Source organism: Panulirus ornatus, chromosome 56, assembly GCF_036320965.1.
Source record: "Panulirus ornatus isolate Po-2019 chromosome 56, ASM3632096v1, whole genome shotgun sequence".
NCBI lineage: Eukaryota > Metazoa > Arthropoda > Malacostraca > Decapoda > Palinuridae > Panulirus > Panulirus ornatus.
This window is the reverse complement of record NC_092279.1, coordinates 29,401,567-29,428,300: the sequence shown is the minus strand read 5'-3', so window position 1 is coordinate 29,428,300 and position 26,734 is coordinate 29,401,567. Positions and strand designations below refer to the sequence as shown.

Below are 26,734 nucleotides of genomic sequence, written 5' to 3'. Positions count from 1 at the left end.
GTTACATGTTGCCAAGTGTTATAAGTAATATGGAGAGACTGTAAATTTATAGACTAAATGCCAGCAGCCCATGTGAGGATGAGGCAGAAAGAAAAGAAACCAACCTAGGTCAAATAGAGAAACTTATCAGCCATTATAGTGCTGTCTCACTGCACAGTTGTCACTAACCCTCCTGATATCCAGGTTGGCAGCACTTCCCTGGTCAATGGCTGCCTACTACCAAATAAAGAGAGAGAGAGAGCAAGGTCCATGAAAATGAAAGCAGGGTGTTTTAAAGATCGTGTGTGAGGGGGAGGGAAAATGTGAAGGGTGTAAGCAAGTGGTGTGGGGAAGCCTGTGGATGTGGAAGCTTCTGAGCACGAGTAGGCAGTGTGGGGAGCATTTGGGTGTGAGAGCAGATGGTGTAGGGGAGCGTGCCCAGCCCCGGCCTGGCCAACATGCAGGTGGCTCGGTACCATGAGGAGCTCGTCACTGGGGTCGCGGCCGCGCTTCTTGCCCAGCTCGGCGGCAGCAGCTGCGGCTGCGGCTGCGGCGGGCAGCGGTGGAGGCGGCGCCAAGGGCACAGCGGCGGCCGCGGCCGCGACAGCAGAACCAGGCTATTAGTAGCAGGCGGGGCAAGCCAAGCAGGCCAGCATACAGCACCCAACACACGCGCACCAACAGCACGAGAAATAAAAGAAAGAAGAGGCACGCGTTAACAAAATGGCTAATATAGAGTTGTATAATGGCGGCGCCCGTCCCGGGGGTGTGGGGCAGCCCCCTCATGCAGTGTGTGCCCCTCCACACACACCCTGGCACCACCCCCAACCACACCCAGTGAGAGAGCCAGAGCAGCAGGAGCAGCAGCATGGTAGGGGGCGGCAGGCGCGGTGTGTGTGGAGACAGGCGCTGGCCAGTGCAGGTCATAGTGTGGCCACACGTCACAGGACAGTGGTTGGGCCCAGGCCTCATGCAGCAGCGTCCTGGAAGAGTCGCATTAAAGGCATGGCTACTGCCTACAGGAGGGCCCAGGCCATAGTCTCAGCAGACATATCCAGTCTCGGGAGGTCTCCTGCTGACAGCAGCCATGCCAGGAACAAGCCGGCCAGCCGCTGGTCGGGAAAGGGGGAAGGGGGGAAAGAAGGGGGTCAGCCCCGCCAAGAAGAAGAACGGGAGATGAGGACCAGCGGCAGGCACTAGCAACAGGCGACCCCTCACTTACCGTCGTCCAGCTGCCCTCACCATACTGCCAGTGGTCGGCACACTGCTGCCTCACGCTCTACTCACATATGGGCATGTACTGCTGCCACAATCTACTGCTGTATACATACACCACTCTACCATCTCTTCATTGACAATCTAACTTAACCTGTTTTATATCCTGATTTTTTAAATCAATCTATCTTCATCCTGACTTGTCTAGGGTATTAAACATATCTTGAAGTTTCCTTATTAATCTAATCTTCATTTCCTTATATGTACAGTGAATACACACACACACACATATATATATATATATATATATATCTCCATACTATTCGCCATTTCTCGCATTAGCGAGAGATGTCAAATAGTATGAAATAAATTATATATATATATATATATATATATATATATATATATATATATATATATATATTTCATACTATTTGCCATTTCTTGAATTGGCGAGAAATGGCAAATAGTATGTAGGTAGGTAGGTAGCGCCAAGAACAGAGGACTGAGCCATTGAGGGAATATCCTCACTTGCCCCCTTCTCTCTTCTTTCTTTTGGAAAATTAAAAATAGAGGGGAGGATTTCCAGACCTCCGCTCATTCCCCTTTTAGTCACCTTCTACGACACACAGGGAATACATGGGAAGTATTCTTTCTCCCCTATCCCCAGGGATAATATATATATATATATATATATATATATATATATATATATATATATATATATATATATATATATATATAAAAAGGGCAAATGAGAGTTGGGGTGAGAGACTATCAGTAAATTTTAGGGAGAATAAAAAGATGTTCTGGAAGGAGGTAAATAGGGTGCGTAAGACAAGGGAGCAAATGGGAACTTCAGTGAAGGGCGTAAATGGGGAGGTGATAACAAGTAGCGGTGATGTGAGAAGGAGATGGAATGAGTATTTTGAATGTGTCTGATGACAGAGTGGCAGATATAGGGTGTTTTGGTCGAGGTGGTGTGCAAAGTGAGAGGGTTAGGGAAAATGATTTGGTAAACAGAGAAGAGGTAGTAAAAGCTTTGCGGAAGATGAAAGCCGGCAAGGCAGCAGGTTTGGATGGTATTGCAGTGGAATTTATTAAGAAAGGGGGTGACTGTATTGTTGACTGGTTGGTAAGGTTATTTAATGTATGTATGACTCATGGTGAGGTGCCTGAGGATTGGCGGAATGCGTGCATAGTGCCATTGTACAAAGGCAAAGGGGATAAGAGTGAGTGCTCAAATTACAGAGGTATAAGTTTGTTGAGTATTCCTGGTAAATTATATGGGAGGGTATTGATTGAGAGGGTGAAGGCATGTACAGAGCATCAGATTGGGGAAGAGCAGTGCGGTTTCAGAAGTGGTAGAGGATGTGTGGATCAGGTGTTTGCTTTGAAGAATGTATGTGAGAAATACTTAGAAAAGCAAGTGGATTTGTATGTAGCATTTATGGATCTGGAGAAGGCATATGATAGAGTTGATAGAGATGCTCTGTGGAAGGTATTAAGAATATATGGTGTGGGAGGCAAGCTGTTAGAAGCAGTGAAAAGTTTTTATCGAGGATGTAAGGCATGTGTACGTGTAGGAAGAGAGGAAAGTGATTGGTTCTCAGTGAATGTAGGTTTGCGGCAGGGGTGTGTGATGTCTCCATGGTTGTTTAATTTGTTTATGGATGGGGTTGTAAGGGAGGTAAATGCAAGAGTCCTGGAAAGAGGGGCAAGTATGAAGTCTGTTGGGGATGAGAGAGCTTGGGAAGTGAGTCAGTTGTTGTTCGCTGATGATACAGCGCTGGTGGCTGATTCATGTGAGAAACTGCAGAAGCTGGTGACTGAGTTTGGTAAAGTGTGTGGAAGAAGAAAGTTGAGAGTAAATGTGAATAAGAGCAAGGTTATTAGGTACAGTAGGGGTGAGGGTCAAGTCAATTGGGAGGTGAGTTTGAATGGAGAAAAACTGGAGGAAGTGAAGTGTTTTAGATATCTGGGAGTGGATCTGTCAGCGGATGGAACCATGGAAGCGGAAGTGGATCATAGGGTGGGGGAGGGGGCGAAAATTTTGGGAGCCTTGAAAAATGTGTGGAAGTCGAGAACATTATCTCGGAAAGCAAAAATGGGTATGTTTGAGGGAATAGTGGTTCCAACAATGTTGTATGGTTGCGAGGCGTGGGCTATGGATAGAGATGTGCGCAGGAGGATGGATGTGCTGGAAATGAGATGTTTGAGGACAATGTGTGGTGTGAGGTGGTTTGATCGAGTAAGTAACGTAAGGGTAAGAGAGATGTGTGGAAATAAAAAGAGCGTGGTTGAGAGAGCAGAAGAGGGTGTTTTGAAATGGTTTGGGCACATGGAGAGAATGAGTGAGGAGAGATTGACCAAGAGGATATATGTGTCGGAGGTGGAGGGAACGAGGAGAAGAGGGAGACCAAATTGGAGGTGGAAAGATGGAGTGAAAAAGATTTTGTGTGATCGGGGCCTGAACATGCAGGAGGGTGAAAGGAGGGCAAGAAATAGAGTGAATTGGAGTCATGTGGTATACAGGGGTTGACGTGCTGTCAGTGGATTGAAGCAAGGCATGTGAAGCGTCTGGGGTAAACCATGGAAAGCTGTGTAGGTATGTATATTTGCGTGTGTGGACGTGTGTATGTACATGTGTATGGGGGGGGGGTTGGGCCATTTCTTTCGTCTGCTTCCTTGCGCTACCTCGCAAACGCGGGAGACAGCGACAAAGTATAAAAAAAAAAAAAAAAAAATATATATATATATATATATATATTAAAAAAGGGGGTGACTGTATTGTTGACTGGTTGGTAAGGTTATTTAATGTATGTATGACTCATGGTGAGGTGCCTGAGGATTGGCGGAATGCGTGCATAGTGCCATTGTACAAAGGCAAAGGGGATAAGAGTGAGTGCTCAAATTACAGAGGTATAAGTTTGTTGAGTATTCCTGGCAAATTATATGGGAGGGTATTGATTGAGAGGGTGAAGGCATGTACAGAGCATCAGATTGGGGAAGAGCAGTGTGGTTTCAGAAGTGGTAGAGGATGTGTGGATCAGGTGTTTGCTTTGAAGAATGTATGTGAGAAATACTTAGAAAAGCAAATGGATTTGTATGTAGCATTTATGGATCTGGAGAAGGCATATGATAGAGTTGATAGAGATGCTCTGTGGAAGGTATTAAGAATATATGGTGTGGGAGGCAAGCTGTTAGAAGCAGTGAAAAGTTTTTATCGAGGATGTAAGGCATGTGTACGTGTAGGAAGAGAGGAAAGTGATTGGTTCTCAGTGAATGTAGGTTTGCGGCAGGGGTGTGTGATGTCTCCATGGTTGTTTAATTTGTTTATGGATGGGGTTGTTAGGGAGGTGAATGCAAGAGTTTTGGAAAGAGGGGCAAGTATGAAGTCTGTTGGGGATGAGAGAGCTTGGGAAGTGAGTCAGTTGTTGTTCGCTGATGATACAGCGCTGGTGGCTGATTCATGTGAGAAACTGCAGAAGCTGGTGACTGAGTTTGGTAAAGTGTGTGAAAGAAGAAAGTTAAGAGTAAATGTCAATAAGAGCAAGGTAATTAGGTACAGTAGGGTTGAGGGTCAAGTCATTTGGGAGGTGAGTTTGAATGGAGAAAAACTGGAGGAAGAGAAGTGTTTTAGATATCTGGGAGTGGATCTGGCAGCGGATGGAAACATGGAAGCGGAAGTGGATCATAGGGTGGGGGAGGGGGCGAAAATTCTGGGAGCCTTGAAGAATGTGTGGAAGTCGAGAACATTATCTTGGAAAGCAAAAATGGGTATGTTTGAAGGAATAGTGGTTCCAACAATGTTGTATGGTTGCGAGGCGTGGACTATGGATAGAGTTGTGCGCAGGAGGATGGATGTGCTGGAAATGAGATGTTTGAGGACAATGTGTGGTGTGAGGTGGTTTGATCGAGTAAGTAACGTAAGGGTAAGAGAGATGTGTGGAAATAAAAAGAGCGTGGTTGAGAGAGCAGAAGAGGGTGTTTTGAAATGGTTTGGTCACATGGAGAGAATGAGTGAGGAAAGATTGACCAAGAGGATATATGTGTCGGAGGTGGAGGGAACGAGGAGAAGAGGGAGACCAAATTGGAGGTGGAAAGATGGAGTGAAAAAGATTTTGTGTGATTGGGGCCTGAACATGCAGGAGGGTGAAAGGAGGGCAAGGAATAGAGTGAATTGGAGCGATGTGGTATACCGGGGTTGACGTGCTGTCAGTGGATTGAATCAAGGCATGTGAAGCGTCTCGTGTCGTAGAAGGCGACTAAAAGGGGAGGGAGCGGGGGGCTGGAAATCCTCCCCTCTCTTTTTTTTTTTTTTTTTCTTCCAAGGGAAGGAACAGAGGGGGCCAGGTGAGGATATTCCAAAAAAGGCCCAGTCCTCTGTTCTTGACGCTACCTCGCTAACGCGGGAAATGGCGAATGGTTTGAATGATATATATATATATATATATATATATATATATATATATATATTTTTTTTTTTTTTTTTTTTTTCATACTATTCGCCATTTCCCGCATTAGCGAGGTAGCGTTAAGAACAGAGGACTGGGCCTTTGAGGGAATATCCTCATATGGCCCCCTTCTCTGTTCCTTCTTTTGGAAAATTTAAAAAAAAAATGAGAGGGGAGGATTTCCAGCCCCCCGCTCCCTTCCCTTTTAGTCGCCTTCTACGACATGCAGGGAATACGTGGGAAGTATTCTTTCTCCCCTATATATATTTATCTATTTATCCACTTTGCCCCGTCGCCGTCCCCCGCACCAGCGAGGCAGCGCAAGGAAACAGACGAAAGAATGGCCCAACCCACCCACATACACATGTATATACATACACGTCCACACACACCATGGTTTTATTCCATGGAAAGTTCTGTGGGGCCTGGATGTGGAAAGGGAGCTGTGGTTTCGGTGCATTATTACATGACAGCTAGAGACTGAGCGTGAACGAATAGGGCCTTTGTTGTCTTTTCCTAGCACTACCTCACACACATGAGGGGGAAGGATGTTGTTATTCCATGTGTGGCGGGGTGGCGATGGGAATGAATAAAGGCAGACAGTATGAATTATGTACATGGGTATATATGTATATGTCTGTGTGTGTATATATATGTATACGTTGAGATGTATAGGTATGTATATGTGGTGTGTGTGGACGTGTATGTATATACATATATATATATATATATACCACTAATCAATTATATATATATATATATATATATATATATATATATATATATATATATATATATATATATATATATTCTTCTTTTTCTTTTAAACTATTCGCCATTTCCCGCGTTAGCGAGGTAGCATTAAGAACAGAGGACTGGGCCTTTGAGGGAATACCCTCACCTGGCCCAATTCTATGTTCCTTCTTTTGGGAAAAAAAAAAAAAAAAAAAAAAAAAAAAAAAAAAAAAGAGAGGGGAGGATTTCCAGCCCCCCGCTCCCTCCCCTTTTAGTCGCCTTCTACGACACGCAGGGAATACGTGGGAAGTATTCTTAATCCCCTATCCCCAGGGATAATATATATATATATATATATATTATATATATATATATATTTTTTCTTTTATACTATTCGCCATTTCCTGCATTAGCGAGGTAGCGTTAAGAACAGAGGACTGGGCCTTTGAGGGAATATCCTCACCTGGCCCCCTTCTCTGTTCCTTCTTTTTTGGGGGGGGGAAAAAAAAAAAGAGGAGGAGGATTTCCAGCCCCCTGCTCCCTTCCCTTTTAGTCGCCTTCTACAGGAATACGTGGGAAGTATTCTTTCTCCCCTATCCCCAGGGATAATATATTATTTATATTTTTATTTATTTATTTTGCTTTGTCGCTGTCTCCCGCGTTTGCGAGGTAGCGCAAGGAAACAGACGAAAGAAATGGCCCAACCCACCCCCATACACATGAATATACACACACGTCCACACACACAAATATACATACCTATACTTCTCAATGTACACATATATATACACACACAGACACATACATATATACCAAGGAACACAGTTCACACTGTCTGCCTTTATTCATTCCCATCGCCACCTCGCCACACATGGAATACCATCCCCCTCCCCCCTCATGTGTGCCGGGTAGCACTAGGAAAAGACAACAAAGGCCTCATTCGTTCACACTCAGTCTCTAGCTGTCATGCAATAATGCCCGAAACCACAGCTCCCTTTCCACATCCAGGCCCCACACAGCTTTCCATGGTTTACCCCAGATGCTTCACATGCCCTGATTCAATCCACTGACAGCAAGTCAACCCCGGTATACCACATCGATCCAATTCACTCTATTCCTTGCCCTCCTTTCACCCTCCTGCATGTTCAGGCCCCGATCACTCAATATCTTTTTCAGTCCATCTTTCCACCTCCAATTTGGTCTCCCACTTCTCCTCATTCCCTCCACCTCCGACACATATATCCTCTCCGCCAATCTTTCCTCACTCATTCTCTCCATGTGCCCAAACCATTTCAAAACACCCTCTTCTGCTCTCTCAACCACGCTCTTTTTATTTCCACACATCTCTCTTACCCTTACATTACTTACTCGATCAAACCACCTCACACCACATATTGTCCTCAAACATCTCATTTCCAGCACATCCATCCTCCTGCGCACAACTCTATCCATATCCCACGCCTCGCAACCATACAACATTGTTGGAACCACTATTCCTTCAAACATACCCATTTTTGCTTTCTGAGATAATGTTCTCGACTTCCACACATTCTTCAAGGCTCCCAGGATTTTCACCCCACCCTATGATTCACTTCCGCTTCCATGGTTCCATCCGCTGCCAGATCCACTCCCAGATATCTAAAACACTTTACTTCCTCCAGTTTTTCTCCATTCAAACTTACCTCCCAATTGACTTGACCCTCAACCCTACTGTACCTAATAACCTTGCTCTTATTGACATTTACTCTTAACTTTCTTCTTTCACACACTTTACCAAACTCAGTCACCAGCTTCTGCAGTTTCTCACATGAATCAGCCACCAGCGCTGTGTCATCAGCGAACAACAACTGACTCACTTCCCAAGTTCTCTCATCCACAACAGACTTCATGCTTGCCCCTCTTTCCAAAACTCTTGCATTCACCTCCCTATATATATATATATATATATATATATATATATATATATATATATATATATATATATATATATATATATATACCAAATGGAAAGTATGAAGTTTGTTGTGGATGAGAGAGCTTGGGAAGTGAGTCAGTTGTTGTTCGCTGATGATACAGCAATGGTGGCTGATTCATGTGAGAAACTGCAGAAGCTGGTGACTGAGTTTGGTAAAGTGTGTGAAAGAAGAAAGTTAAGAGTAAATGTCAATAAGAGCAAGGTTATTAGGTACACTAGCAGTTGAGGGTCAAGTCAATTGGGAGGTAAGTTTGAATGGAGAAAAACTGGAGGAAGTAAAGTGTTTTAGATATCTGGGAGTGGATCTGGCAGCGGATGGAACCATGGAAGCGGAAGTGAATCATAGGGTGAGGGAGGGGGCGAAAATCCTGGGAGCCTTGAAGAATGTGTGGAAGTCGAGAACATTATCTCGGAAAGCGAAAATGGGTATGTTTGAAGGAATAGTGGTTCCAACAATGTTGTATGGTTGCGAGGCGTGGACTATGGATAGAGTTGTGCGCAGGAGGGTGGATGTGCTGGAAATGAGATGTTTGAGGACAATGTGTAGTGTGAGGTGGTTTGATCGAGTAAGAGAGATGTGTGGAAATAAAATGAGTGTGGTTCAGAGAGCAGAAGAGGGTGTTTTGAAATGGTTTGGGCACATGGAGAGAATGAGTGAGGAAAGATTGACCAAGAGGATATATGTGTCAGAGGTGGAGGGAACGAGGAGAAGTGGGAGACCAAATTGGAGGTGGAAAGATGGAGTGAAAAATATTTTGTGTGATCGGGACCTGAACATGCAGGAGGGTGAAAGGAGGGCAAGGAATAGTGAATTGGATTGATGTGGTATACCAGGGTTGACGTGCTGTCAGTGGATTGAATCAGGCATGTGAAGCGTCTGGGGTAAACCATGGAAAGTTGTGTGGGGCCTGGATGTGGAAAGGGAGCTGTGGGGTTTCGGGCATTATTGCTTGGCAGCTAGAGAATGAGTGTGAACGAATGGGGCCTTTGTTTTCTTTTCCTAGTGCTACCTCGCACACATGAGGGGGGAGGGGGAAGGTATTCCATGTGTGGCGAGGTGGCGATGGGAGTGAATGGGGGCAGACAGTGTGAATTGTGTGCATGGGTATATATGTATGTGTCTGTGTATGTATATACATGTGTACATTGAGATGTATAGGTATGTATATTTGCGTGTGTGGACGTGTGTGTGTATACATTGTGTATGGGGGTGGGTTGGGCCATTTCTTTCGTCTATTTCCTTGCGCTACCTCGCAAACGCGGAAGGAAAAAAAAAATACCAAATGGCATCCCAGCTTCGTCTCTTCAATGTACATCAACTGACTGTTATATTTCTCTCTTGTGTCTCCCCTGATGATGTGATTATTACATGAAAGTGCACTTGGGAACTTGTGATGTTTCATTTTCCCCGTGGACTCATAGGAATATATATATATATATATATATATATATATATATATATATATATATATATATATATTTTTTTTTTCTTTTTTTTTGCTTTGTCGCTGTCTCCCGCATTTGCGAGGTAACGCAAGGAAACAGACGAAAGAAATGGCCCAACCCACCCCCATACACATGTATATACATACGTCCACACATGCAAATATACATACCTACACAGCTTTCCATGGTTTACCCCAGACGCTTCACATGCCTTGATTCAATCCACTGACAGCACGTCAACCCCGGTATACCACATCGCTCCAATTCACTCTATTCCTTGCCCTCCTTTCACCCTCCTGCATGTTCAGGCCCCGATCACACAAAATCTTTTTCACTCCATCTTTCCACCTCCAATTTGGTCTCCCTCTTCTCCTCGTTCCCTCCATCTCCGACACATATATCCTCTTGGTCAATCTTTCCTCACTCATTCTCTCCATGTGCCCAAACCATTTCAAAACACCCTCTTCTGCTCTCTCAACCACGCTCTTTTTATTTCCACACATCTCTCTTACCCTTATGTTACTTACTCGATCAAACCACCTCACACCACACATTGTCCTCAAACATCTCATTTCCAGCACATCCATCCTCCTGCGCACAACTCTATCCATAGCCCACGCCTCACAACCATACAACATTGTTGAAACCACTATTCCTTCAAACATACCCATTTTTGCTTTCCGAGATAATGTTCTCGACTTCCACACATCCTTCAAGGCTCCCAGAATTTTCGCCCCCTCCCCCACCCTATGATCCACTTCCGCTTCCATGGTTCCATCCGCTGCCAGATCCACTCCCAGATATCTAAAACACTTCACTTCCTCCAGTTTTTCTCCATTCAAACTCACCTCCCAATTGACTTGACCCTCAACTCTACTGTACCTAATAACCTTGCTCTTATTGACATTTACTCTTAACTATCTTCTTTCACACACTTTACCAAACTCAGTCACCAGCTTCTGGAGTTTCTCACATGAATCAGCCACCAGCACTGTATCATCAGCGAACAACAACTGACTCACTTCCCAAGCTCTCTCATCCCCAACAGACTTCATACTTGCCCCTCTTTCCAAAACTCTTGCATTCACCTCCCTAACAACCCCATCCATAAACAAATTAAACAACCATGGAGACATCACACACCCCTGCCGCAAACCTACATTCACTGAGAACCAATCACTTTCCTCTCTTCCTACACGTACACATGCCTTACATCCTCAATAAAAACTTTTCACTGCTTCTAACAACTTGCCTCCCACACCATATATTCTTAATACCTTCCACAGAGCATCTCTATCAACTCTATCATATGCCTTCTCCAGATCCATAAATGCTACATATAGGGTGTTTTGGTCGAGGTGGTGTGCAAAGTGAGAGGGTTAGGGAAAATGATTTGGTAAACAGAGAAGAGGTAGTAAAAGCTTTGCGGAAGATGAAAGCCGGCAAGGCAGCAGGTTTGGATGGTATTGCAGTGGAATTTATTAAGAAAGGGGGTGACTGTATTGTTGACTGGTTGGTAAGGTTATTTAATGTATGTATGACTCATGGTGAGGTGCCTGAGGATTGGCGGAATGCGTGCATAGTGCCATTGTACAAAGGCAAAGGGGATAAGAGTGAGTGCTCAAATTACAGAGGTATAAGTTTGTTGAGTATTCCTGGTAAATTATATGGGAGGGTATTGATTGAGAGGGTGAAGGCATGTACAGAGCATCAGATTGGGGAAGAGCAGTGTGGTTTCAGAAGTAGTAGAGGATGTGTGGATCAGGTGTTTGCTTTGAAGAATGTATGTGAGAAATACTTAGAAAAGCATATATATATATATATATATATATATATATATATATATTTTTTTTTTTCATACTATTTGCTATTTCCCGCGATAGCGAGGTAGCGTTAAGAACAGAGGACTGGGCCTTTGAGGGAATATCCTCACCTGGACCTCTTCTCTGTTCCTTCTTTTGGAAAAATTTGGAAAAAAAAAAAAAAAAAAACGAGAGGGGAGGATTTCCAGCCCCCCGCTCCCTTCCCTTTTAGTCGCCTTCTACGACACGCAGGGAATACGTGGGAGGTATTCTTTCTCCCCATCCCCAGGGAATATATATATTTATTCTATCATATTTTGTTGCTGTTTCCCGTGTTAGCGAGGTAGCAGAAGGAAACAGACGAAAGAATGGCCCAACCCACCCACATACACATGTATATAAATACACATCCACACATGCACATATACATACCTATACATCTCAACATATACATATATACACACACACAGACATATACATATATATACACACACACACACAGACATATATATACATGTACATAATTCATACTGTCTGCCCTTATTCATTCCCGTCGCCACTCCACCACATGAGATGACATCCCCCTCTCCCTACATGTGTGCTAGGTAGCGCTAGGAAAAGACAACAAAGGCCACATTCGTTCACACTCAGTCTCTAGCTGTCATTTATAATGCACCGAAACCACAGCTCCCTTTCCACATCCAGGCCCTACAAAGCTTTCCATGGTTTACCCCAAGCACCCTTTCCACATCCAGGCCCCACTAAACATTCCATGGTTTACCCCAAGCTCCTTTTCCACATCCAGGCCCCACAAAACTTTCCATGGTTTTACCCCAGACACTTCACATGCCCTGGTTCAATCCATTGACAGCCCCGATCACTCTGAATCTTTTTCACCTCCAATTTGGTCTCCCACTTCTCCTCGTTCCCTCCACCTCTGACACATATATCCTCTTTGTCAATCTTTCCTCACTCATTCTCTCCATGTGACCAAACCATTTCAAAACACCCTCTTCTGCTCTCTCAACCACACTCATTTTATTACCACACATCTCTCTTACCTTTTCATTACTTACTCGATCAAACCATCTCACACCACATATTGTCCTCAAACATCTCATTTCCAGCACATCCACCCTCCTCCGCACAACTCTATCTATAGCTCACGCCTTACAACCATATAACATTGTTGGAACCACTATTCCTTCAAACATACCCATTTTTGCTTTCCAAGATAATGTTCTTGACTTCCATACATTTTCTAACGCTCCCAGAACTTTCACCCCCCTCCCCACCCTATGATTCACTTCCGCTTCCATGGTTCCATCCACTGGCAAATCCACTCCCAGATATCTAAAACACTTCACTTCCTCCAGTTTTTCTCCATTCAAACTTACCTCCCAACTGACTTGACCCTCAACCCTACTGTACCTAATAACCTTGCTCTTATTCACATTTACTCTCAGCTTTTTACTTTCACACACTTTACCAAACTCAGTCACCAGCTTCTACAATCTCTCACCTGAACCAGCCACCAGCTCTGTACCATCAGGGGATAGAGGAGAAAGAATACTTCCCATGTATTCCTTGTGTGTCGTAGAAGGTGACTAAAAGTTAATAACTCTAACTCCAGTACCACGAGAAATATCGTTGAATCTTCTATTATCAAATACACACAATTATAATCTTAATATTAGTGAAGGTCTATACAAATTGGATAACTTTATTGTTGATAAAATTCGTAAATAATTTACCTTCTTGTCCACATAAGTTTATGATACGGTCATTGTCTGTCTTGGACAATCACATGTTTACCAAATGGAATCCTAGCTACATCTCTTCGTTGTATATCAAGTGATTGTTATATTTCTCTCTTGTGCCTCCCCTGATGATGTGATCATTACATGAAAGTGCACTTGGGAACTTTTTGTGTTTGATTTCCCCTGTGGACTCATAAGAAATATATATATATATATATATATATATATATATATATATATATATATATATATATATATATATATTTTTTTTGTTGCTTTGTCGCTGTCTCCCGCGTTTGCGAGGTAGCGCAAGGAAACAGACGAAAGAAATGGCCCAACCCATCCCCATACACATGCCTTGATTCAACCCACTGACAGCACGTCAACCCTGGTATACCACATCGCTCCAATTCATTCTATTCTTTGCCCTCCTTTCACCCTCCTGCATGTTCAGGCCCCGATCACACAAAATATTTTTCACTCCATCTTTCCACCTCCAATTTGGTCTCCCACTTCTCCTCGTTCCCTCCACCTCCGACACATATATCCTCTTGGTCAATCTTTCCTCACTCATTCTCTCCATGTGACCAAACCATTTCAAAACACCCTCTTCTGCTCTCTCTTCCAACTCTGTCCCTAGCTGCAGCAACATCAGGATGAGAACCAAATGGACACTGCCCTCTAGTATAAGCACTGAACAAAACCACCAAGTAATTTCGGGCAAGATTCACATTTTAATACGTCACACTCTCCAAAAGTAAAGTATTCTTTGCTCAGTACACTCAGATATGATGCTATATAGTAATTTGGTACAGCACAGGTGTGTGAGCACATACAGTTCACCCTTTTCATTTATCAATGTATCCATGAATTCATACACATGAAATTCAATATGAATTAAATTCACACAAGCAAAATATCAAAACTGGCACATATACACAAACACACATGCCTACACGAAGAATGATGATTGCACAAATAATAGATACCAAACATTAATGGAAGATTTTATTTTTAGAGTCTGGGGAAATAGTAAAAAATTTTTATGGAAGAAAACTTGAGAATGTATGACTTTAATGTGTTCCATCATTATTTTTTTTATTAAAAGGTTTCTTTATTTAGATAATTCATTTACGTGAATAAGACAATATCAATCTATCCAAATGAATTCTAGATTCCCTGCGGTTTGAAATTTTTCCCCTTATATTCTTTTTGGCTCTGAGGCACATGCATTCCTTGAGTCAAATCATTTTGAATAACATTTCACAACTATATCACTGAAGAATTATATAAAGTTCTTGATTAATGTTGGTGTAATTTTCATATTTCATTTCCATCCACGATATATTAAACTTAGACTGGCAAAAGAAAGAGGAGTAATTTTATCATTCATGTATCAAATATCAAAGGAGAGCAATAACTTGAGGTGAAATCTGACAAAACTATATCCTTAACTTTCCAATTGCTCAGAAATTACCCTCATTTGGAGGGGAAAAAACTCTTAAGGAAAATGTTTAAATCATAAATCAGTGAAGAACAATATCTCCAAAAAATAGTGTATGTTCCTTAATGTTCGTGTTGGAAAAGTGTTTAGTGGATAAAGTAGTGCTTCAGTTGGTGGCATGGTTGCTCCTTAACTATTTAGTGTATTATTTTTTCTACCCATGATTTAATTTTGTATGCTTATAATCACGAGGTAGTGCTACGAAAAGACAACAATGGCCACATTCGTTCACACTTAGTCTCTAACTGTCATGTATAATGCACCAAAACCACATTTCCCTTTCCACATCCAGGCCCCAAAAAACTTTCCATGGTTTACCCAAGATGCTTCATATGCCCTGGTTCAATTCATTGGCAGGATGTCGACCCCAGTACCACACATAATTCCAATTCACCCTATTCTTTGCACACCTTTCATCCTCCTGCATGTTCAGACCCTGATCGCTCAAAATCTTTTTCACTACATCCTTCCATCTCCAATATGGTCTCCCCCTTCTCGTTCCCTCCATGTGACCAAACCATTTCAATACACCCTTTTCTGCTCTCTCAACCACACTCTTTATTGCCACACATCTCTCTTACCCTTTCATTACTTACTCGATCAAACCACCTCACACCACATACTGTCCTCAAACATCTCATTTCCAACACATCCGCCCTCCTCCGCAGAACCCTATCTATAGCCCATGCCTCGCAACCATATAACATTGTTGGAACCACTATTCCTTCAAACATACCTATTTTTGCTTTCCAAGATAATGTTCTCGCCTTCCATACATTTTTCAATGCTCCCAGAACTTTCGCCCCCTTCCCCACTCTATGACTCACTTTCGCTCCCACTGTTCCATCCACTCCCAGATATCTAAAACACTTCACTTCCTCCAGTTTTTCTCCATTGAAACTCCCCTCCCAATTGACTTATTCCTCAACCCTACTGTACCTAATAACCTTGTTCTTATTCACATTTACTCTCAGCTTTCTTCTTTCACACACTTTACCAAACTCAGTCACCAGCTTCTGCAGTTTCTCAAACGAATCAGCCACCAGCGCTGTATCATCAGCAAACAACTGACTCACTTCCTAAGCCCTCTCATCCACAAGAGACTGTATACTTGCCCCTCTCTTCAAAACTCTTGCATTCACCTCCCTAACAGCCCCATCCATAGACAAATTAAACAACCATGGAGACATCATGCACCCCTGCCGCAAACCGATGTTCACTGAGAACCAATCACTTTCCTCTCTTCCTACTCATACACATGACTTACATCCTCGATAAAAACTTTTCACTGCTTTGAATGACTTGCCTCCCACACCATATATTCTTAATACCTTCCACAGAGCATCTCTATCAACTCTTATCATATGCCTTCTCCAGGTCCATAAATGCTATATACAATTCCATTTGCTTTTCTAAGTATTTCTCACATATATTCTTCAAAGCAAACACCTGATCCACACATCCTCTACCACTTCTGAAACCACACTGCTCTTCCCCAATCTGATGCTCAGTACATGCCTTCACCCTCTCAATCAATACCCTCCCATATAATTTCCCAGGAATACTCAACAAACTTATACCTCTGTAATTTGGGCACTCACCTTTGTCCCCTTTGCTTTTGTACAATGACACTATGCAAGCATTCCGCCAATCCTCAGGCACCTCACCATGAATCATACATACATTAAATAACCTTACCAGCTAGTCAACAATACAGTCACCCCCTTTTTTAATAAAGTCCACTGCAATACCATCCAAACCCGCTGCCTTGCTGGCTTTCATCTTCCGCAAAGCTTTTAGTACCTCTTCTCTGTTTACCAAATCATTTTCCCTAACCCTCTCACTTTGCACACCACCTCGACCAAAACACCCTATATCTGCCACTCTATCATCAAACACATACAACAAAGCTTTCCGGAAGATAAAAGTCAGCAAGGCGGCGGGTTTGGATGGTATCGCAGTGGAATTTATTAAAAAAGGGGGTGACGGTGTTATTGACTGGTTGGTGAGGATATTCAATGTATGTATGGCTCATGGTGAAGTGCCTGAGGATTGGCGGAATGCTTGCATAATGGATCAGGTGTTTGCTTTGAAGAATATATGTGAGAAATATGTAGAAAAGCAAATGGAATTGTATGTAGCATTTATGGATCTGGAGAAGGCATACGATAGAGTTGATAGAGATGCTCTGTGGAAGGTATTAAGAATATACAGTGTGGGAGGCAAGTTGTTAGAAGCAGTGAAAAGTTTTTATCGAAGATGTAAGGCATGTGTACATGTAGGAAAAGAGGAAAGTGATTGGTTCTCAGTGAATGTAGGTTTGCGGCAAGGGTGTGTGATGTCTCCATGGTTGTTTAATTTGTTTATGGATGGGGTTGTTAGGGAGGTGAATGCAAGAGTTTTGAAAAGAGGGGCAAGTATGTAGTCTGTTGTGGATGAGAGAGCTTGGGAATTGAGTCAGTTGTTGTTTGCTGATGATACAGCGCTGGTGGCTGATTCATGTGGGAAACTGCAGAAGCTGGTGACTGAGTTTGGTAAAGTGAGTGAAAGAAGAAAGTTGAGAGTAAATGTGAATAAGAGCAAGGTTATTAGGTACAGTAGGGTTGAGGGTCAAGTCAATTGGGAGGTAAGTTTGAATGGAGAAAAACTGGAGGAAGTGAAGTATTTTAGATATCTGGGAGTGGATTTGGCAGCGGATAGAACCATGGAAGCGGAAGTGAATCATAAGGTGGGGGAGGGGGCGAAAGTTTTGGGAGCATTGAAGAATGTGTGGAAGTCGAGAACATTATCTCGGAAAGCAAAAATGGGTATGTTTGAAGGAATAGTGCACAGGGAATGCACAGGAAGTTTTCTTTTTCCCCTATCCCCAAGGATACTATATATATATATATATATATATATATATATATATATATATATAAGCCGGCAAGGCAGCAGGTTTGGATGGTATTGCAGTGGAATTTATTAAAAAAGGGGGTGACTGTATTGTTGAATGGTTGGTAAGGTTATTTAATGTATGTATGATTCATGGTGAGGTGCCTGAGGATTGGCGGAATGCTTGCATAGTGCCATTGTACAAAGGCAAAGGGGATAAGAGTGAGTGCTCAAATTACAGAGGTATACGTTTGTTGAGTATTCCTGGTAAATTATATGGGAGGGTATTGATTGAGAGGGTGAAGGCATGTACAGAGCATCAGATTGGGGAAGAGCAGTGTGGTTTCAGAAGTGGTAGAGGATGTGTGGATCAGGTGTTTGCTTTGAAGAATGTAAGTGAGAAATACTTAGAAAAGCAAATGGATTTGTATGTAGCATTTATGGATCTGGAGAAGGCATACGATAGAGTTGATAGAGATGCTCTGTGGAAGGTACTAAGAATATATGGTGTGGGAGGCAAGTTGTTAGAAGCAGTGAAAAGTTTTTATCGAGGATGTAAGGCATGTGTACGTGTAGGAAGAGAGGAAAGTGATTAGTTCTCAGTGAATGTAGGTTTGCAACTGGGGTGTGTGATGTCTCCATGGTTGTTTAATTTGTTTATGGATGGGGTTGTTAAGGAGGTGAATGCAAGAGTTTTGGAAAGAGGGGCAAGTATGCAGTCTGTTGGGGATGAGAGAGCTTGGGAAGTGAGTCAGTTGTTGTTCGCTGATGATACAGTGCTGGTGGCTGATTCATGTGAGAAACTGCAGAAGCTAGTGACTGAGTTTGGTAAAGTGTGTGAAAGAAGAAAGTTGAGAGTAAATGTGAATAAGAGCAAGGTTATTAGGTACAGTAGGGTTGAGGGTCATGTCAATTGGGAGGTAAGTTTGAATGGAGAAAAACTGGAGGAAGTGAAGTGTTTTAGATATCTGGGAGTGGATCTGGGAGTGGATGGAACCATGGAAGCGGAAGTGAATCATAAGGGGGGGTGGGGGGGGGGGGGGAATCCTGGGAGCCTTGAAGAATGTGTGGAAGTCGAGAACATTATCTCGGAAAGCAAAAATGGGTGTTTGAAGGAATAGTGGCTCCAACAATGTTGCTTGGTTGCGAAGTGTGGGCTATGGATAGAGTTGTGCGCAGGAGGGTGGATATGCTGGAAATGAGATGTTTGAGGACAATATGTGGTGTGAGGTGGTTTGATCGAGTAAGTAATGTAAGGGTATGAGAGATGTGAGGAAATAAAAAGAGTGTGGTTGAGAGAGCAGAAGAGGGTGTTTTGAAATGGTTTGGGCACATGGAGAGAATGAGTGAGGAAAGATGAAAGGCGGACAAGGAATAGAGTGAATTGGATCGATGTGGTATACTGAGGTCGACGTGCTGTCAATGGATTGAATCAGGGCATGTGAAGCGTCTGGGGTAAACCATGGAAAGTTCTGTGGGGCCTGGATGTGGAAAGGGAGCTGTGGTTTCGATGCATTATTACATGACAGCTAGAGACTGGGTGTGAACAAATGGGTCCTATGTTGTCTTTTCCTAGCGCTACCTCGCACACATGAGGGGGGAGAGTGTTGTTATTCCATGTGTGGCGGGGTGGCGATGGGAATGAATAAAGGCAGACAGTATGAATTATGTACATGGGTATATATGTATATGTCTGTGTGTGTGTATATATATGTAAACATTGAGATGTATAGGTATGTATATTTGTGTGTGTGGACGTGTATGTATATACATGTGTATGTGGATGGGTTGGGCCATTCTTTCATCTGTTTCGTTGCGCTACCTCGCTAATGCGGGAGACAGCGACAAAGCAAAATAAGTAAATAAATAAAATATATATATATATATATATATATATATAATTTATGTATTATTTACATATTTACACAGCAGAAGTCTAAACAGATTAATAAATGAAAAAAAACTTCATAAAAAAATAACATTATTGAAACAATTTCTTTTATTCTATATATATATATATATGGCTGCAATAAGAAGTGTGTAAATTAGGAAGAACACTAAGATGAGGAGCATGCTGTGTGTATGAGGATCTGCGAGAGCATGAGATGCATGATAATTTACCAGTTGTGACCCAGAGCATCAAATGAGTACCCTGTAAGAGCTCCCCACAGGCAAGAAATTCAAACTTTGGGGAAAAATATATCAAGCTAAATTATTAATGTGCAATGCAGTCACCTATTCTTGCATCTAGTGATATTCACCTTATTTTACAGGTTATATATTCTGAGGTAAGTGAAGTGGTTGTCAACACTGAGGGTACTGTTGCCTTTGGTACCAATGTAAGGACTGTCATTAAAGGTTGTTTAAATCAGAGGATTTTCAGAAATGCAGCTACTACCTGGTAGACAAGAAACAAGTGAATTAACCTTAAACACCTCCAGATGTAGATTTGTAAGGATTAGTGACTCCTCTAGACTGGATCTTCAGTTTAAGCCTCTTATTTGAAGGCTGCCTGCTGAGCCTGGGTGTTTGCTGACTTAGTTGTGCATATCTCCCCAGGCTCCGTAACCCTCCAGCCATGCCAAAGACAACGCATCACAGCAAACTTTCTTGGAGGAACTGTGTGGCTTTTGCTACATTTAGAGGACCATGGAGATGATCCTGGATCACATGATGATGATTATCTATGTTAGGATTCTGTGGCAAATAATTTAATGGACACTGACTCTTCCAACAATGAAAGTGACCAAGACAAGGCAGCAGAGGATATTCCTAGTACAAGTGGAGCCAGTGTTACTAGCAGTTGCTCTGACCAAAAGCTAGTTCATTTTTCCTTTATTTCGATATTAGTAATATTAATAACCTCTCTGAATATGGGGTGTAATTTTAAAATCACTGATTCTATCGACATTGAAAGGGATCAAAATAAAGCAGAAAGAAGTGTTTCTTGTAAAAATGAAGAGAGCAGTTGCCCTTGAAATAAAGCTAGTTAATTTTTTTCATTTTCCTGATAGTAGTTACTATTTACCTCTCTGAGATAATACTCTGAGTATTCTATAAGGACACATGGAGGTGCAAGTAAACAAGATATTCTTGGCATATGCTTCTTTCTTCAAGGAGTATCAATTACATATCGTTATTTGTCGAAGTATTACTATAGGATTAAATTTTGCTCTGATGTTATGTATTTTTATAATTCATCAACCTTCTTGATGTAAATGTGTATTCATTGGAAAGTGGGAACAGACAGAGGAGGCATTATTATGTAATTAGTAATCTAGAGCTGAAGCTTAATTCTTTTTATAATATTCACTTTTGAGAGTACTATAATGAAAGTGATTCTTATACCTTTATTTCGGTCATTATTATGAAATAAATTACTTATTTTTTACCTCTTATTTCATAAAAATAAACTTGCTTTATAGATTTTTATTCATTAGCCCCCAAAAGTAAATGTACTTATTAAACTGGGAAAGAAGAACAGAGAGAAAAGACACAAATACTAATAAATAAAATAATCTTGTTATGCATGGCTGGAGAACCTAACTGGCAACACTGGAAAGTGTAAACAAATGGTGCCAACCAAATATCAGATTTTATAAAACAAATTTCTGTTTCCTCTAATGACTGAAACACTTGTATAAATCATATGGTTCAAGACTGAAATAGTTCATTTTGTATTAATTATGAACAAAGAAAATAAAGTACAGGCACAAAAAATATGAAAGTTGGCAACATATATGCACATCTCGCACCTCTTAGGACCCTGTAATTAATCCCTTGCACTAATGATGCAACTGAAACTTTTATGCACTTTCAAAAAGATATTAGTGGCTTAAAGGTACTCTTACATGGTTTTCATAAAAAAAAGAAACTAGTCCCAGATTAAGTGATATTTGTGGATTTGATAAAGATTCTGCAGAAGATTCAACAATGGGTGCTTCATCAAAATTTGTTATAATGTAGAGTATTATTTAACAAGTACTTTGATCGATTTTCAAATCTGTTTGCCCACAAAACGTTTCTGATGTCTAAGAATGTAACCCCAATTTATAGCATTGTATCTAAGGAAAAATTCACTTTGATTAAAATTGCATTTTCCAATGAATCACCAATGTTAACTGAGGATTTCCTGTATTGGAATAGAGGGTTTTATCCCTCATTTCTGTCTCAAAACCTACTATCTTAATGTAGGGGGATCCATAACCCTCCTGCCCCACACCTCTGCACAGTCTAGAATTCCAAATCCAGTCTGTCCTTGCTTCTGAATTGCCCTTTCTTTTTTAAGGAATTTGTATGCAAGACAATGCTTGTTTGTGAGTAATAAGTAACATTCACATTTGTATCTATCTATATCTCTGATGCCCATTCCCTCCAGAAACTCCTATCAAATGGGTGGCCAAATTGTACTATCATGCACTCTCCTTGTAAACTACCCATCTTGCATTCTTTCCATACACCCACACTACCTTAAACGTCTACCACTCCACAATTCATTCCCTGCCATCCCACCTAAAACTTACACATTTCAACTCTACCACTCAACAATTCATTCCCTTTGCATTCCCTACATCTCTCACACACTCCCTCATTTCTCTATTCATTCCATCTAGTCATACCACAAGCTTCTCTCAAATAGCTCATTTCCATAGCCTGGATTCTTCACCTCTGTGACTCATTCTATATCTGTGTTTTGGCTGCGTTTTGTGAGGTATGATAGGACTATACTCTCCCTTAATCTTCTCTTCACTTCCATATTTACATCTCTACCCTCCACAATTCTATTAAGGGACCCAATGACTCTTCTCTTTAGTACTGCTCTCTCCCTCCATATCACCAAACTTACCCAAGACAGTTCCTAAATATTCAAATTCTCTCACCTCTTCCAGTCTTCCTCCCCCCATATCTAAAACACACTATAGTACACTGTCTTCTCTCACTCTATATGGTTTTGCAAAATCTATACAATCACCCAGTTTCCTTTCAGACATAATTAACTTACTTTCAATTTCCTATGCTTACACACAACCTTCTACAACTCCACATCATCCATAAACAGGCTTGCCACAAACCACAGCTACAATCCATCTCTGCATGACCTTTCCCTACTTTTGCTTTCATCTCTCTTATCACTCCATCCACATATATATTAAAGAGCCATGGGGACATCACACAGACCTGCCTCACAACCACATGTATACCAAAACTTTTGCTCGCCTCTCCAAAAACTCTTACACATGCATTTGCTCCGTCACAAAAGGCTTTCACACCATCCAACAGATGACCTCCTACCTTGTATATCCTTAACAAATCCCATAAAGTATTCTACTTGACTCTGACATAAACTTCTTCCAGATCCATAAAAAGCTGCATACAACTTCTTACCTTTCACTAGGTACTTTTCCTGTCATCTTCATAAAGATCTGATCCATACTTCCCCTATCTTCCCTAAAACTCCCTTTGCTCCTCACTTATTCTGCATTCAGTCATTTGCATCACTCTAGTCATCAACATTTTACCTGTTTTTAGACTTTACATTTTACACTTTACCTGTTAAACCTAACAGACTTCTTCTACTACAGCATTAGGTAGAAAAATAAGGTTGAAGAAGTAGGTAGGAACATTAGGTGGGAGCATCAGGCAGAAGTTGTCAGTAGGATCATTAGGTATGAGCTTCTGCAAACACTATGCTAAACTTGCCTTCTGCCAGTGGCCAGTTAAGGGTGAGGCACTAAAGGCAAAGAAGCAATACTGGGGTTCACTGGTTATGAACATCCTCTTGAGGGAGTTCCAGTTGGGAACAGGTATATAGGTAGATACATTCCCTTATAATTGCTACATACATCCTTAGCACCATTTCCTTTAAATGAAGAAGCAATAATAATAGCTTTCACCCAATCCTCAGGCACATTTTGTTTCTATGCTAAATTGCATAACAGAAGCATCCACTCACCACACTTTCTCTTCCACACTGCAGCATTTCATCTGTAATCCCATCCACTCCGGGTACCTTTCCTACACTTAGACTCATTATTGTCATTCTTACTTTCCTTTTTGCTATAAGCTCTTGGAATTCTATCCTTTTCCTTCCATCCTCCATACACATGCATGTGACAAGATTTGCATTCCTTTGGCTATGATTCTGTCGGCATGCAACAGCTCATCTCAAATAAGAGAAAATAAATAAATGTAGTGGTGATGTGAGAAGGAGATGGAGTGAGTATTTTGAAGGTTTGTTGAATGTGTTTGATGATAGAGTGGCAGATATAGGGTGTTTTGGTCGAGGTGGTGTGCAAAGTGAGAGGGTTAGGGACAATGATTTGGTAAACAGAGAAGAGGTAGTAAAAGCTTTGCGGAAGATGAAAGCCAGCAAGGCAGCAGGTTTGGATGGTATTGCAGTGGAATTTATAAAAAAAGGGGGTGACTGATGGAGAGAGATGGGTGATTATTGGTGCATATGCACCTGGGCATGAGAAGAAAGATCATGAGAGGCAAGTGTTTTGGGAGCAGCTGAATGAGTGTGTTAGTGGTTTTGATGCACGAGACCGGGTTATAGTGATGGGTGATTTGAATGCAAAGGTGAGTAATGTGGCAGTTGAGGGAATAATTGGGATACATGGGGTGTTCAGTGTTGTAAATGGAAATGGTGAAGAGCTTGTAGATTTATGTGCTGAAAAAGGACTGATGATTGGGAATACCTGGTTTAAAAAGCGAGATATACATAAGTATACTTATGTAAGTAGGAGAGATGGCCAGAGAGCGTTATTGGATTACGTGTTAATTAACAGGCGCGCGAAAGAGAGACTTTTGGATGTTAATGTGCTGAGAGGTGCAACTGGAGGGATGTCTGATCATTATCTTGTGGAGGCTAAGGTGAAGATTTGTATGGGTTTTTCAGAAAAAAAGAGTGAATGTTGGGGTGAAGAGGGTGGTGAGAGTAAGTGAGCTTGGGAAGGAGACTTGTGTGAGGAAGTACCAGGAGAGACTGAGTACAGAATGGAAAAAGGTGAGAACAATGGAAGTAAGGGGAGTGGGGGAGGAATGGGATGTATTTAGGAATCAGTGATGGATTGTGCAAAAGATGCTTGTGGCATGAGAAGAGTGGGAGGTGGGTCGATTAGAAAGGGTAGTGAGTGGTGGGATGAAGAAGTAAGAGTATTTGTGAAAGAGAAGAGAGAGGCATTTGGACGATTTTTGCAGGGAAAAAATGCAGTTGAGTGGGAGACGTATAAAAGAAAGAGACAGGAGGTCAAGAGAAAGGTGCAAGAGGTGAAAAAAAGGGCAAATGAGAGTTGGGGTGAGAGAGTATCATTAAATTTTAGGGAGAATAAAAAGATGTTCTGGAAGGAGGTAAATAAAGTGCGTAAGACAAGGGAGCAAATGGGAACTTCAGTGAAGGGCGCAGATGGGGAGGTGATAACAAATAGTGGTGATGTGAGAAGGAGATGGAGTGAGTATTTTGAAGGTTTGTTGAATGTGTTTGATGATAGAGTGGCAGATATAGGGTGTTTTGGTCGAGGTGGTGTGCAAAGTGAAAGGGTTGGGGAAAATGATTTGGTAAACAGAGAAGAGGTAGTAAAAGCTTTGCGGAAGATGAAAGCTGGCAAGGCAGCAGGTTTGGATGGTATTGCAGTGGAATTTATTAAAAAGGGGGGTGACTGTATTGTTGACTGGTTGGTAAGGTTATTTAATGTATGTATGACTCACGGTGAGGTGCCTGAGGATTGGCGGAATGCGTGCATAGTGCCATTGTACAAAGGCAAAGGGGATAAGAGTGAGTGCTCAAATTACAGAGGTATAAGTTTGTTGAGTATTCCAGGTAAATTATATGGGAGGGTATTGATTGAGAGGGTGAAGGCATGTACAGAGCATCAGATTGGGGAAGAGCAGTGTGGTTTCAGAAGTGGTAGAGGATGTGTGGATCAGGTGTTTGCTTTGAAGAATGTATGTGAGAAATACTTAGAAAAGCAAATGGATTTGTATGTAGCATTTATGGATCTGGAGAAGGCATATGACAGAGTTGATAGAGATGCTCTGTGGAAGGTATGAAGAATATATGGTGTGGGAGGCAAGCTGTTAGAAGCAGTGAAAAGTTTTTATCGAGGATGTAAGGCATGTGTACGTGTAGGAAGAGAGGAAAGTGATTGGTTCTCAGTGAATGTAGGTTTGCGGCAGGGGTGTGTGATGTCTCCATGGTTGTTTAATTTGTTTATGGATGGGGTTGTTAGGGAGGTGAATGCAAGAGTTTTGGAAAGAGGGGCAAGTATGAAGTCTGTTGTGGATGAGAGAGCTTGGGAAGTGAGTCAGTTGTTGTTTGCTGATGATACAGCGCTGGTGGCTGATTCATGTGAGAAACTGCAGAAGCTGGTGACTGAGTTTGGTAAAGTGTGTGAAAGAAGAAAGTTAAGAGTAAATGTGAATAAGAGCAAGGTTATTAGGTACACTAGGGTTGAGGGTCAAGTCAATTGGGAGGTAAGTTTGAATGGAGAAAAACTGGAGGAAGTAAAGTGTTTTAGATATCTGGGAGTGGATCTGGCAGCGGATGGAACCATGGAAGCGGAAGTGAATCATAAGGTGGGGGAGGGGGCGAAAATCCTGGGAGCATTGAAGAATGTGTGGAAGTCGAGAACATTATCTCCGAAAGCAAAAATGGGTATGTTTGAAGGAATAGTGGTTCCAACAATGTTGTATGGCTGCGAGGCGTGGGCTATGGATAGAGTTGTGTGCAGGAGGGTGGATGTGCTGGAAATGAGATGTTTGAGGACAATGTGTGGTGTGAGGTGGTTTGATCGAGTAAGTAATGTAAGGATAAGAGAGATGTGTGGAAATAAAAAGAGCGTGGTTGAGAGAGCAGAAGAGGGTGTTTTGAAATGGTTTGGGCACATGGAAAGAATGAGTGAGGAAAGATTGACCAAGAGGATATATGTGTCGGAGGTGGAGGGAACGAGGAGAAGTGGGAGACCAAATTGGAGGTGAAAAGATGGAGT

General features: G+C 41.9%; 1 protein-coding gene and 1 long non-coding RNA gene across 19 annotated transcripts in view; one reads left to right on the top strand and one right to left on the bottom strand.

Moving 5' to 3' along the window:
* LOC139766046 (uncharacterized) overlaps positions 1-21,100 on the top strand; it is a 144,143-nt gene extending 123,043 nt beyond the window's left edge. Inside the window, exon 4 of the long non-coding RNA XR_011716775.1 lies at positions 20,021-21,100. This is a non-coding gene — a long non-coding RNA (uncharacterized lncRNA). The remainder of the gene's footprint in view (positions 1-20,020) is intronic.
* LOC139766043 (muscleblind-like protein 1) overlaps positions 1-26,734 on the bottom strand; it is a 1,286,706-nt gene that overhangs the window by 97,762 nt on the left and 1,162,210 nt on the right. For 16 of the 18 annotated variants that reach the window (XR_011716773.1, XR_011716774.1, XM_071694170.1 and 13 more), the window contains one exon: positions 456-596. The exons of the other annotated variants lie outside the window; for them this stretch is intronic. Coding sequence is in view for 14 of the 16 variants with exons in the window: in XM_071694170.1 (XP_071550271.1) it covers positions 456-596 (141 nt within the window). In the remaining 2 variants the exon portion in view is untranslated. The remainder of the gene's footprint in view (positions 1-455; positions 597-26,734) is intronic. 18 annotated transcript variants of the gene reach the window in all.